We start from the raw sequence: 12,547 nt of genomic DNA, 5'->3' as shown, positions 1-12,547 counted from the left end.
CATGCTTCTGCTTCACTATTAAACAGATCAGAGACAAAAAATCTGTCGCACAAATCAATGAAATTTATTGCAAAGTTTTAAACTTTGTTCTTTCTGAATGGAAATCCAGCAAATATCAAGTAGACAGAAACAGACGATTAAACTTTTCTACTTTAATCTCATGAGTCCAAAGGACCAGAGGTTCTGCTGACATGTTGTGTTTAGGAAGAAAAGACTTTCTGCTTCCCAAAATATTTTCAGTCTCTTTCTAACTGTCCCTTTTTGACCTTTAACCTTTAACCTTGCTGGACGCATCCATCATCCAACCATCCATCATTTGCTAAAAGAACTTTTGGATTCTCTCTTTACTGATATTTGGAAGTTTATTTGAACATTTTTGTTCCTCAGTTTTAAATGTTTTTGATCGTAACAGCAGGTTTCTGTTTAAATGAAAATAAATTCATAAAAATGTGTGTTCATTTTGGAAAGTCATATTTTCACCATGTTATTCCAACATTGATAAATGTCTGAGTCACAAACTAAATATTTAATTCACCAACTAAATATCTAAACAGTTACTAACCTAGAAATAATTTTTTTAAATCCCTAAATTGAAAGTAAATCAAAACCAAATGCAAAAAAAATTAAAAGTAATAAAATCAAAGAATAAATGGCTCCAAGAAATTATTTTCTATTTTTCATTAAAGTGGTACTGGTGGGCAAAAGTATGTGCTGATTATGAAAACAAGTTTTTACAAAATATGAGGAAGAACATCAAGTTTCACACCTAAAACTAGACAAATGGGAAAAATACCATATAAAACAAAGAACAGTATAAAGTTAAAGAAGTTACACCAGAAAACTATTTGCTCATAATTATTTATTACCAAATTAGACTAGAAACTGTTAGTTATTAACTTGCTATTTTTTGATGTATGCAAGTTTAAGAACAAACGCAGCGTTTCCATGTGTGGCTGTAATTCCCCGACCTGACGGCAGGGGGCGGTGGGAAGTCTCAGTGGCGGAGAGGCGCGGGACGAGGAAGAAGCTACATAACAACACAGCGGACTCTCAGGTGAGCTGGTCCAGCTGTTGGTAGGAGATCCTCTGGCTCCCGGAGCCTGGACGCGGCTTCCTGGCCGGACTGAGAGCAGGTCTGGGCCGCAGCTTTCTGTCGCGTTTCTCGGTGTTTTTCCCTGTAAATCCGCCGTTAGTTTGATTCTTTTAGCCAAACACTGAGGCTGTTATTGAACCGGCTGCTCAAACTTCAGGAGACAGTTGGCGCTTTGAACAGGTGTTATGAAGAGAAATGCCTGCAGGTGTTATTCAGACTGGTATTAAAGGGCCAGTACGCTCTTTATTGATCTAGACGCAATTAAATCTACTGTTGTAATAAATCAGTTGGACTTATGTCACCCGGCGAGTTTATCACACATTAGTCGTTAGCATCAATGTCAGATTATTTTGGGCCTTTTTATGATTTATTTAAGCTGCTGTTGCATTAGTAGAAATCAGAACTATAAGGATTTTTTTAAAAGTTTTGGGGAAAACTTGGATTTATTGATCATGTCATTTTTTTAAATCACATAAAATCAAATTAGGCTGAAGTATATCCATAAACACCCAGTAATATTTGTTGGTCAAGAAGCTCCTGCCATCTTTCTTGGCAGTTTGTTAAAACTGGTTGTTTCTCAGCTCAGGTCCAGCAGGTTTGCAAACAATAATTTAACTTTTAACTGTTTCAGACGATCTGAAGGCAACAATAAGTCTAAACAGTTCATGTCCAGGATGTGTGGGGTCTGCAGAGATGTCTGCTGCCCTTTTCCTGACCCTTGACTTGCACTCTGGATCTGTCTGGTTCTGAAGATGATTCAAGTCAGACTTTTTAAATCCATTACTGCAGCTGCATGTTGTCACTCCTTCCATTCTGGAGATAAACGAACATTGAAAGGCACAAATCAAAGAGTAAATAAAACCCAAATCCAGTTATTATTTTTGCCGATAAGCTGTTTAAATTGGTTCTTAAGGCTGGTTTCTTTATATGTCTGTGCAAAATGTGATATTTTCGTGTAAATGTATTTAAATTTGCAATATTTTAGCCTGAGACCGTCTCAGTGCTGCCCTCTGTGGGTCAAACAGTGGCTGCTGCAGTTGAACTTAACCAGGCGGTCCAGATTGGTTGACGTCACTCAGCCCAAGTTCAGGTATAAAACCACCTGACTCAGACACGCCCCCTGCTGGCGAGTCAGGAGGCGGAATAGTGATCGTGGCGAGCGTTGATCGTCATTTGTGATTTATGTGCAGCGGACACGGAGTGGAGCAGGTCTGGACGACTGGGAGAGACTGACAGCAGCTGAGGAAGAGCTGACGGCAGCAGACTCACTCAGGACGGTTTCTGCAGAGCGGTTGCTGCTTCACACGTCCAAAAAGTCTAATAACAGAGAAAAAAGTTGCTGCATGTGTCACTAGTTGCTTTCTTAAGGTAAAGGGTTGCTAAGTTTATTGCTAGTCACTTTTTTGAAAACAGTCCATTTGTTGTTAGTTGCTATTTTTAAAAAGAGTTGCAATATATGTTGTTAGTTGTTTTTGGAAATAGCTGCTAGATTTTTTGTAGTTGTTTTTTTTTAAAAACGTCACTTTGTCATTGGTTGCTTTATAGAAAAGAAAAAGTCTCTAAATTTGTTGCCAGACGGTTTTTTGAAAAAAGTCAATAAAGGGCCTGAAAAGTTGCTAAATATAGCAAAAAAATTAAGTTGGCAACATCGTTGTCCCTCATTTTGACCAAAGCCCCGGCCCCCCCACTCTTCCTGCCTTGGCCACGCCCCTCAGTGCATCTTGGCTCCGCCCACTTGGAATGTTCTAAAAAAAAAATTAAAGCGGGAAATATCAGAGAAATGTTTGGATGCAGATTCATTTTCCTGATTCTGAATGTTTTCATTTAAGATCTGCAGACGGTCCCAGAGATGAGCAGCAGCCTCCTGCTGTCGCCGTGGCACCGGGGTTTCCGTCATGGCCGCCTCCTGCTCCTGTCCTCCCGGCGGGCCAGGTGGTTCAGTTCGGATGACCGGATCAGCCGCAGCCTCCGGGAGAGCTACAGGGTGCTGCAGCTGCCTGCCGAGGGCCGCAGCAGCCCCGCGGAGGTGAGGGCCGCCTACCTGCGCCTCGCCAAGCTCTACCACCCGGACTGCGGCGAGCCCACCGCCGACGCTGGGCTGTTCGCTCTGGTCGAGGAGGCGTACCGGGCCGTCCTGGCCCATCAGAGTAAGACCCGACAGCCGGACGGAGCGACGGAGGACGACGAGGACAAAAGCCGAGGAAACGCTCTGCAGCACCGACACTACCTGAGCTACGAGGGCGTGGGCTCAGGAGCCCCCAGCCAGCGGGAGCGGCAGTACCGGCAGGTCCGTGTGGACCGGGCCGCCGAGCAGGTCCTCAGCTACCGCCAGAGAGAGCACGAGCGCGCCGCGGCGGCTGACGGGGCGATGGCGGAACGGGACGCCCGTCAGCGCAGCCACAAGATCAAGATCACGCAGGCGGTGGAGCGGCTGGTGGAGGACCTGATCCAGGAGTCCATGGCCCGCGGAGACTTCCGGAACCTGAGCGGCGCCGGGAAGCCGCTCAACAAGTTCCAGCACAACCCGTACGCCGACCCCATGACCCACAACCTCAACCGCATCCTCATCGACAACGGCTACCAGCCGCCCTGGGTGGTGACGCAGCGCGACATCCGGGAGGGCGCCGCCCGGGTCCGGAGCCGGCTGCTGGAGGGCCTGGCGCGGCTCGGCGACCCCATGACCCCGGCCGAGCGCCGCCACTGGGAGCGGCTCTGCGGCGCCGTGGAGGAGGAGCTGGCGAAGCTCAACAAGATGGTGGACGACTACAACCTGATCGTCCCCATGCTGGGCATGCAGATGGTCCACTTCAGCCTGGCCCGGGAGGCGGCGCGGGCCCAAAGGGTTGCCGAGCAACGGAGGGCGGAGCTTCTGCAGGTCCGGCAGGAAGAGAGGGAGCGGAGGAAGGAGGAGAAGAAGAGAGCTAACTCTGCAAACAGGACTCCAACTAAGAGGCGAGGCCTGGTGTCCTGGATGCAGAGTCTGCTCGGATACTAACCCTGCATAGCAACGGGCAAAAGTCTCCGACCAGCCGCTGCTTTATTCATCTTTAAAAGGGAAATTAAACTAAAACACAAGAGGAAAACAAAGAATAAGTTTTATCATCAAACCAGGAGATTGTTGCTGTATGGAAAATTCTTATTGAATTAATGTGATGATCATTAACATGATCTGTTCTAATGCTCCTTTGCACACAGACTGAAGGTCTCTCTGGTACCGAACGTTGCGTCGTCATTAGTTTTGTTTCCATCTGAGGAATTTAGAGCAAACTTTTAAAGTTTAGAGTTTCAAAAAAGAAAAATAAAAGTGAATTGGCCGTGTTTCCACCTACTGGTTTAGAGTGAATCAACCAGGACATGTCACTTCGTCACATGTTGACGTTACGCTTGTCTACAGCAAACAGGAAGTAGAGGTTGCTAACTAACATAAACCACATCTCTGAATACAAAGGAGAGAATCTGGATTTTTTTTTTCTCCTTGTTTTGTGCCTCTGGTAAGGCACAGATGAACCACAGGTGGGTCCGTTCCTTACCAGAGGAAATGGTCCCAATCTTCAGCGTGGTTTTCCTCTACTTCCTGTTTATTCCAGCCACGCGAAGCATCAACATCTGAATAAATTACACTCTTCATAGCCTGTAGATGGAAACATGCAGAATTCTCTTTCTTTTTTCTTTTTTTACAGCTTTTTAAAAGTTCACTCATAATTTGCGTGACACTTGTAAACATAGTGAATGAACTGAGAAGAATCCAGAAGGAAAAAACAGAGCAAACACTAATGTTTGGTTGCTGTGAGACATTAAAGATTATTTATTTAAAATCTTCCCAGTATCTCACTTTTTGACATACAGTGTCAAGCATGGCGGGGGCACCATCATGCTGAGAGGCTGTTTTACTGTCCGGTGGCAGCAGGGTGGCTGTGTCATCCTCAGATGATCCTCCAGGCCTGGAGAATCGTCGTCGGTTTACTCCGGCAGCGGCTGCAGAGCCGCAGGGTTGCAGAGGACCACTGGGTCCTGGGCCCCCCGTTGCAGCGCCTCGGCTACGGCCCTGGGCGGCCCCGCCACGGCGCTCCAGTCGTGGGCGATGTACTGGTGGTACGGGTCCTGGGAGCTCTCCAGCTTCCTGGAGCGGATGTAGCTCAGCATGATGCCGAAGGTGAAGAAGCTGAAGAGGCCGACCACCAGCAGGATGAACATCAGCTCCTCAGGCTGAGGGCGCCCCCTGGCGGAGGCCGCCGCTTGCTGCAAAGCATCATGGGTAGTGTGGTTCCCGGGCGGCTGGAGGCCGCTGCTGTTGAGGCAGTGCTGCAGGACGGAGAGCAGCAGAGACTGCAGCTCGGTGCTGTTGAAGCGGAGCATCGCTGCCCTCTGCTGGCCACTCGGTGAACTGCAACCAGAAAGAAAACAAAACCTACCGAAGATGTTTCTATGCTTATTTTTATTTTATATACAGTTCATATTTAAATTATGCATATATATATTTATATATTTTTCATACATTTTATATTTATATTTGCTAATGTTTAACACTTTGGATGGAGTAGTTAATTTCCCCTTGAAAACCAATAAAGTATATTCTGATTCTGTTATTCTAGAAATATTTTGGTTTTATTTGCACCTAAATACCAAAATATAACAGAAATATTAAGCTTATCGTTTTCATTTCTAGTAAAAAAAATGTTCAAGTAAAATGCTTAAAAGTTTTCCATAAGTTTTCTTTTGCAAAAAAAAAAAACTTATGGAAAAGTATTAAAAAAAATAATATGCAGGAATTTCAAATGTTTAAAGCATTTTAAACATTTCCAAAAGTATTTGAGTTGCACTGGAGGATAAATCTGATCATGTTAATTTAGAAAAGCCTCCATGAGAAAAAACTTAACTCCTGAAATAATCCATCTTCAATGTGACTCTGACGATATGTTTAGCGTTTATGTCAGCAAAATACGTCTTTTTATCTTTAAAAACCTCATAATGGAGAATATTTAAAATGAATCAGAATTCACAGGACTTTTTTCTACCCAACAAACTTCAGGTTTTAATCCTGAACATCTTTATCTTTGTTGGCCGACCTTTTCAGAGCCAGTTTGTCTGATTTGAAGGATGATAAGATCCATTTGAAAGCCTGGTTTTGACCTACCTGGTGCAGCTTCAGGAACATCTCCAGCTCTGACCCCTGCCGCCCGTCGAGGTCGCGCTCCACGTAGAGACCACACGTCAACACGTCTGATGAAGCGGGAGGTCGCAGGGAAAGGTTAACGGATCCCTGCAGATGCTCCTCCAGCTGCTCAGGAGAAGAACCACGGGTCCGACCGGCTGGTTCTGTTGGTTCTGTGTGAGTCTGGATCAGAAAGCCAAGGTTCTGTCACATGCAATGGTTCTGTTTGGCTCTTACTGGTCTTACTGGGTCAGTGTGACGCTGATGTGGAGCCAGAGAACAAAGCTGCTTTCAGACTGAAAACCTGCAGCGGAGCAGAGATTAAGTTACAGCAGATCCTCCTCCAAACGTCCTCTGACACACACACACACACACACACACACACCCACACACACCCACACACACTGCTGGCTGAAAATATTCATGATTATGCATGAAACTGCTCCTTTTTATCTTCCACTGATGTAAACATGAATTTGTTCAGAAAGTTTCCTTCATGGTGGCAGATGATTCTGGTAAAGTTCTGGTCCAGTTCTCGGTTCTGCAGTTTTTCTTTCCAAGGAGGCAAACTTTAATTTCTCCAGGTTTTCTGAACGTTTCTTCTCCAAAGATGACCTTGGATTGACCTTCAGAAAGCCCAGAGAACCACTGATGAAGATCCATTTGAAACACTACAGGAAGGTTTGATGCTTGGAAAGGGAAATATAAAAAGTCCAGTGGATCGGATTCAACAGAAATCCAACATTTCTAACATACGTTAAATAAAAACCTGGTTCAGTTATTCTGCTGAGGCACGGCGGTGGCAGCATCATGGACTGAGCAGTGGGCCAAAATCACAAACTCAAACAAATGTTTTTTAATTAACTAAAAATGATGTGCATTTTCTTATCTGATCAACAATAAACTAAACATGAACTATTTAAATTTTTTTCTTTGTAGGAACAGGATGCGTTAATCCAAAAATTAAAAAGTTTAGCATGTATGCTTTACTAAATGAAAGGCTAATTTCATTAAATTGTTTATTCTCGGCAATAAAAACTAGATCTATGTCAGACCTATTTAAAAACACTTTCTGTTTTTAGCCCAGTTTTAGTAAAAACGGATGTAGCTGCACCAAGGTGAACTTTAGAGTATAAATCAATGGATTTTAAATACCAGGAATTTAAAATTAACTTGTGTTTGCAAATAACCTGGAGGAAAGATGATGAGAAGGAAAATTTAATGGAAGAAACAGAACAAAAAAACGAGCAAGAAGAAAACAGGAGGAACTGACAAAGTGAAACTGGGGAACAGAAAAATCTACTGGGATCAAAATTACTGGATGCAACAGAAATAAACAGACTGAAATCAGAACAGATCAGGAACAATTAAATAAACACAAGATGGAAGGAGATGATCGAAATAAAATCAAAGTCCAACAGAGAGGAAGACATGCAGTGAGACACCTGGAAATATATCTAACAATATCGATAAATATTGATTATCAGTAGTAATATCGGATATTAATATCGGCCCAAGTTTTCACATCAGTTCATCCCTACAAGTAAGAAAACACAGAAATGATCCAGAGACGGACAAGAAGAAGAAAGAAAATATTTTTTCTGATTTTTGATTCAGGCGGTTTCCCATGGCAACAGACAGGATGTGACATCAGAGTCCTTCATGTTCTCTCAGTTTAAGCTGATGGAGCTTTCAGAACCACCTGAGAGGTTCTGGTGAACCGGAAAACAAACCAAACAGCAGGTCAGACGTTTTCCTCAAGAATAAACCTCAGAATCATTAAAAGTGTTTCAGAGATGATGATGATCTCCTGAAGGATCCAGAAATAAATCTGTAAAATATGTTTTTACATATTTATCAAACCTGTCACCATTACATTTTGTTGTGAGAGAAACAATCTGTGAAAAGATCAATCTGCTGTCTGAAGAGATGCTCGGCTCCCAAAAACAACCAATCAGAGCCAGGAGGCGGGGCTTAGCGCTGTCAATCACCTCAGTTTCAACAAATATGTAAAAACATATTTTTTATGAACGTTCCTTGCTGCAGCTCCAGGTGAGCGTGCTGACGCTCTCTGGCGTTACTCCGCCTGCATGCCGTCACAGTGATCCTTGGACTCCAGCAGTCTGGAAACAGAAGAGGTGTGAGAATCAGCAGACAGGAAACAGAGAAACAGGAAGTGGAGACTCACGATCCCTCCGCTTCCAGCGCTTTCTTCGCCTCTCGCGCTTCGTGTTCGTTCCAGATCTTCTTGTAGCAGTAGACCATGACCAGGATGAGCCACAGCTGCAGAACCACGATCAGGACGTACATCACGATCTCAGAGATCACCGCCGTCATCTCCCGGTTGGCTGCAGGACACCAGCCAATCACGTGTCAGAATGCTGGACAGGCCTGGCCCCGCCCCCCGCGCCTGCTCACCTGCGGCCACCACGGTGAGCTCCACCTCCTTCTCCACCAGCACGTTCTCGGGCTGCAGCGGCAGGAGGAGGGTGCGGCTGAAGGTGCAGCGGTACGTCCCGCTGTCGTTGAAGGTGACGTTCTGGATGAAAACGGCGCCGATCTGGATGTCGTCGTTCAGCGTTCCCTGCCACTGCAGCCGGTCGCTGAAGTCTTCATGGAGGACTTCAGCTTTGGGGTGTTTATAGTGGAAGATCTGGGAGAAGGACGACAACGCAGGGATGAATCAGATCAGCTGGCTGATGTAGCTACTGGCTTCCTGCAGCTGATCAGGAACGGAAACCTCTGGACCCGATGGCACCAAGACGGATTCCTCATAAAATGAAGAACAGTACAGAAAGTGCATTCAGTCAGAGGCTTCGATGCCGTCACTGTAGTACTGACTGCTACAGGAGCTCCTTCCTGACCACAACCATCAGCAAATACAGTGACTCTTTAAAGAAACTGTAATGAGTTTAAGCAACATAAATAAAGTACTTTTGAATTGAACTGAATTGAATTTATTATTTATTTATAGAAAATATTTTGCTGATAAAACCCCTCAGAAACCCCCCAACCACACATTACCAGAAACCCTCCCACTCACCAGACAAGCCATAAAAATTAGGAAAAGAATAAATTAAAGTAACTTAAGTGCAATTTACCTAATTTTAAATTATATAATTGCTAAAATAAACTATATTTTATTTAGGTTTAAACAGTATCACATTAATATCTCTAAAGTGTTTTAATTCCCTTTTAGATAAAAAATGTTTTTTATGAGTTGTGAAATAATTAAATAATCTGCTAAAGTTTCAATTTGAAATTGCTGTTTTATCTGTTGAATGTTTTGAGAAACAGAAAATTATGGCTAGAAAAAAAAGACAAAAAAATATCTAATCATGTTATCTCTGCTCTGATTGGCTGATCAGGCCCTCCTGTCGCCTCCTCCCCCAGACACACCTTGATTAATCACTAATCACCTTGATTTTGTTTTTTTATTATTATTTGAAAGCAGTTTCTGATTTCCTGATCGTTCTGACTCACCTGTGTGAACTCGTGGTCGTCGGGCCGTTTGAAGTGCCAGTCCACCGTGGCTCGGGCCGACACTTCCTCTCTTTTTTTACAGGAAATGCAGTTGAGCAGGAATCCTTCTCCCGCCACGGCTTCGGTCATGGAGTCCACCTCCGCACAGCCTGCGTGGCACCGAGGCGCTTCACCGGAGAGCCCACCGGTTACACAACAACAAACATGATCAGTCAGTCTGGGGATCAGGTGTGTAAAAAATGAAATGTGATCCTGTTAGTTTTGTGGTTTTCATCTTTGTAGGGAGAAATATGGAAATCTCTCCCTCTGAGGAACTTTGTCTTCATCAATTCAATGATTCTTCTCCTATTTTGTTGCCATCCATGAGTTCAGACATGGATTCTGATCTGAGACCAAATCAGGATTTAAGTTTTAAAGTAATAATTTGATCTGCAGATGTCTGAGCAGTTCTGTTGGTTCTGTTCTTTAGTTCATCATTTCTCTGGAAGCATCGTTTCCGTTTTCACAGTTTCTCCCTCTGGTTCTGGATGCTGGGCAGCTGGAAGGATTTCCAGTTGCTATATTGTGTAACCATGGAAACAAGATATTGTTTTTCCAACAGAGCAGGTGATTAGCATCTCAGAAGCTCAAATAACACCTGAACTTTGACCCCAAGTCCCAGAGGCTTCATGGATGCAGAGAGGAGAAGGAAGGAGTTCAAAGTTCAACCAAACAGCCTGACAGATTGAAAGAGCAGCAGCAAAAGCAAAGGAGGCGGATTAGCACAGCTGGCTAGCAACTGATGATGTCATCCAGGACTTGTTACTGTGAAATATCAGATATTGAGCTGTTAGCATGTCATGATATTCATGAGACTGTTAATAACAGTTTTCAGTCAGAGGCCTTTTCAGACACGCTGCAAGCCTGACTGCTACTGGACTCGACTTTTTGAAGGTTCTTGGAGGATCAGAGTCACAAAAACATTTAATTGATTCACCTGCAGGAATTTTGAACTGAATTGAATGTAAATATTTTTTTATCTTGTATTTCCTTTGTTTTTTTTAGCTGACTTGGTTTCAGTGATTTCTCATTTTGTGATTCTTTAAACTACTTCAACTAGCAGGAACCCGATTCGTGTTCTGGCTGGTTCTGGCTGGTTCTGGCTGTAAGCTCAGTGCATTTTCATGCTGGACTCACCAAGAAGGCTGAAGGCGACTAAAAACGTCCAGCAGCTCATCGCTCTGCAGGGGAAATATTCAAACAGCTGCTGCAGAAAATGCCAGACGTTCCCAGATCCAGGAAAGTTCCTGCAGAGCGAAGTTACTCTGGACTCCGGACCGGCACCATGCTCCTCCTGCAGGACCGCTCCACACTAATCCATCAGAACTTCAGATATGAATCATCAGACATTCAGAGCCTCTGAGGTTTTACGGTAAGCTGTCCCTCTGCTGTCTCATCTGACTTTAAGGCGGCTAAATTTAGAGTGAGAATCCGGCGCCGGGCGTGTTGGGAGGCAGCAGAAACCTGAGATGATGAGATGTTCTCCGTGGCAACGTGACCGTCCACGCTGAGTTACACAGAGACGCTTTGGAGGGTTTCCTTCAGGAAAAAGATCATTTGAGTTCAAAATCTGTTTCTTCTTCTCTGACGTCCTTCATGTAAAATCACCTCGCCGTGTTTTGTTAAACAAATATGTGAAGAGCAAGTAAACACTGAGGTGAAAGTAAATATTGTCATGTGCAGCAGGAGGGCTTCATGTTGTCTGTAAATACAGATCATGTCCTACAGGTCAGAGGTCACGGCTCAGGCTGGACGGGATTCAGTGTTCGGATCAGGGACGTCCCAGCAGGACAAACACTCTTCTGTCAGCAGTTTGGTTTAATTTATTGTTTTATGCTTCATTTATTTTGTATTTTTACAGATTTTAATCTTTGATGTTTTCATCAGAAGACAAAGAAAAATTATTTATTTGATTTTTGTTCTGAAATACAAACTTTTTCTGTTTGATGGTCAGAAACAAATGATCTGCTTTTCATATTAAAAGTAATAAAAAATAACATCTATAAAAAATAAAACTGAAAACTGAACCAGTTTTTGTCAACAGGCATCTGATTGTTGTGCCTGTAGGAGGCGCTGTTTTTAGTCTGGGCACCTCAAAGCTGCCACTTCTCACATCTTTTCTCCACAAAAATAAGATATAAAAACATCTGAAACATTCATGACTGAGGATGAAAACGTTTGTGGAAAGTTTCCCAGCTGTTTGCTTTGTCTGGTAGAACCAGAACTCAACTCTTTCCAAAAAGACGTCATGATTTATGGCATCAGATATTTAGCTGACTTGATAACAAAAAGTGCAGCAAAGCAGGTTTTAACATCCAGACTGCAGAGGGAGCAGCGATGTGCTGCACGGCGTCTCCAGACGGGGAAATGTGGAGATAGAAGTGAATCAAATGAATCTGGATCTCCAACTTCTGGAAGGAAATTTAAAAAATGTTTCTCTAAGCTTCAAATTATGCTGTTGACATCAGATCTCCTCTATAGAAAATGCTTCATTTTTAATTTTTATTTTTACCATAATTGAGACATAATCCACAGATCTGAGTGAATCTGTGTGAGCTGGTACCAGGCTCAGCCCGGTCCATCTGGGGTCCAGGCTCACAAAGCAGATGCTGGCTGAAGGCCACGGCATGGACAGGAGGCCCGGCCCGGCCCGGCCCGGCCACTGACAGGATGAATGACCCCTGACCCCGTCGGGTCAGATTGAACACCATGTGGTCATCTGGGAGTTTGTTTTTCTGCAGCGAAGCGTCCCTGAGCCTTCGACCTTAAACAAGAACAAC

General features: G+C 43.9%; 3 protein-coding genes across 8 annotated transcripts; 1 reads left to right on the top strand and 2 right to left on the bottom strand.

Moving 5' to 3' along the window:
* Positions 1-1,004: 1,004 nt before the first annotated feature.
* dnajc28 (DnaJ (Hsp40) homolog, subfamily C, member 28) lies at positions 1,005-4,912 on the top strand. 6 transcript variants are annotated; one of them, XM_032559141.1, is made up of 3 exons: positions 1,005-2,183; positions 2,284-2,461; positions 2,923-4,912. In XM_032559141.1, the coding sequence occupies exon 3, from the start codon at positions 2,943-2,945 to the stop codon at positions 4,086-4,088; it is 1,146 nt and encodes a 381-aa protein (XP_032415032.1). In that variant the 5' UTR covers positions 1,005-2,183; positions 2,284-2,461; positions 2,923-2,942; the 3' UTR covers positions 4,089-4,912. The 6 variants fall into 6 exon arrangements, with proteins under 6 accessions (XP_032415032.1, XP_032415037.1, XP_032415035.1 ...); XM_032559143.1 differs by having other exon boundaries at positions 1,006-1,133; XM_032559142.1 differs by having other exon boundaries at positions 1,006-1,133; positions 2,079-2,461.
* On the bottom strand, positions 4,870-7,148 carry LOC116717637 (potassium voltage-gated channel subfamily E member 1-like). Its single transcript, XM_032559148.1, has 2 exons — positions 6,228-7,148; positions 4,870-5,477 (listed from the first exon to the last, which is right to left on the bottom strand). Exon 2 carries the CDS (start codon positions 5,447-5,449, stop codon positions 5,054-5,056), a length of 396 nt encoding a protein of 131 aa, XP_032415039.1. The 5' UTR covers positions 5,450-5,477; positions 6,228-7,148; the 3' UTR covers positions 4,870-5,053.
* Positions 7,149-7,447: 299 nt separating this feature from the next.
* On the bottom strand, positions 7,448-11,182 carry LOC116717636 (sodium channel subunit beta-1). Its single transcript, XM_032559147.1, has 5 exons — positions 10,905-11,182; positions 9,729-9,895; positions 8,664-8,898; positions 8,434-8,593; positions 7,448-8,368 (listed from the first exon to the last, which is right to left on the bottom strand). The coding sequence occupies exons 1-5, from the start codon at positions 10,942-10,944 to the stop codon at positions 8,323-8,325; spliced, it is 648 nt and encodes a 215-aa protein (XP_032415038.1). The 5' UTR covers positions 10,945-11,182; the 3' UTR covers positions 7,448-8,322.
* Between the last annotated feature and the right edge of the window lie 1,365 nt (positions 11,183-12,547).

This window comes from Xiphophorus hellerii, chromosome 3 (genome assembly GCF_003331165.1).
Source record: "Xiphophorus hellerii strain 12219 chromosome 3, Xiphophorus_hellerii-4.1, whole genome shotgun sequence".
In the NCBI taxonomy this organism is placed as follows: Eukaryota; Metazoa; Chordata; class Actinopteri; order Cyprinodontiformes; family Poeciliidae; genus Xiphophorus; species Xiphophorus hellerii.
Note: the sequence above shows the minus strand (reverse complement) of the source record. Positions and strands in the feature narration are given on the sequence as shown.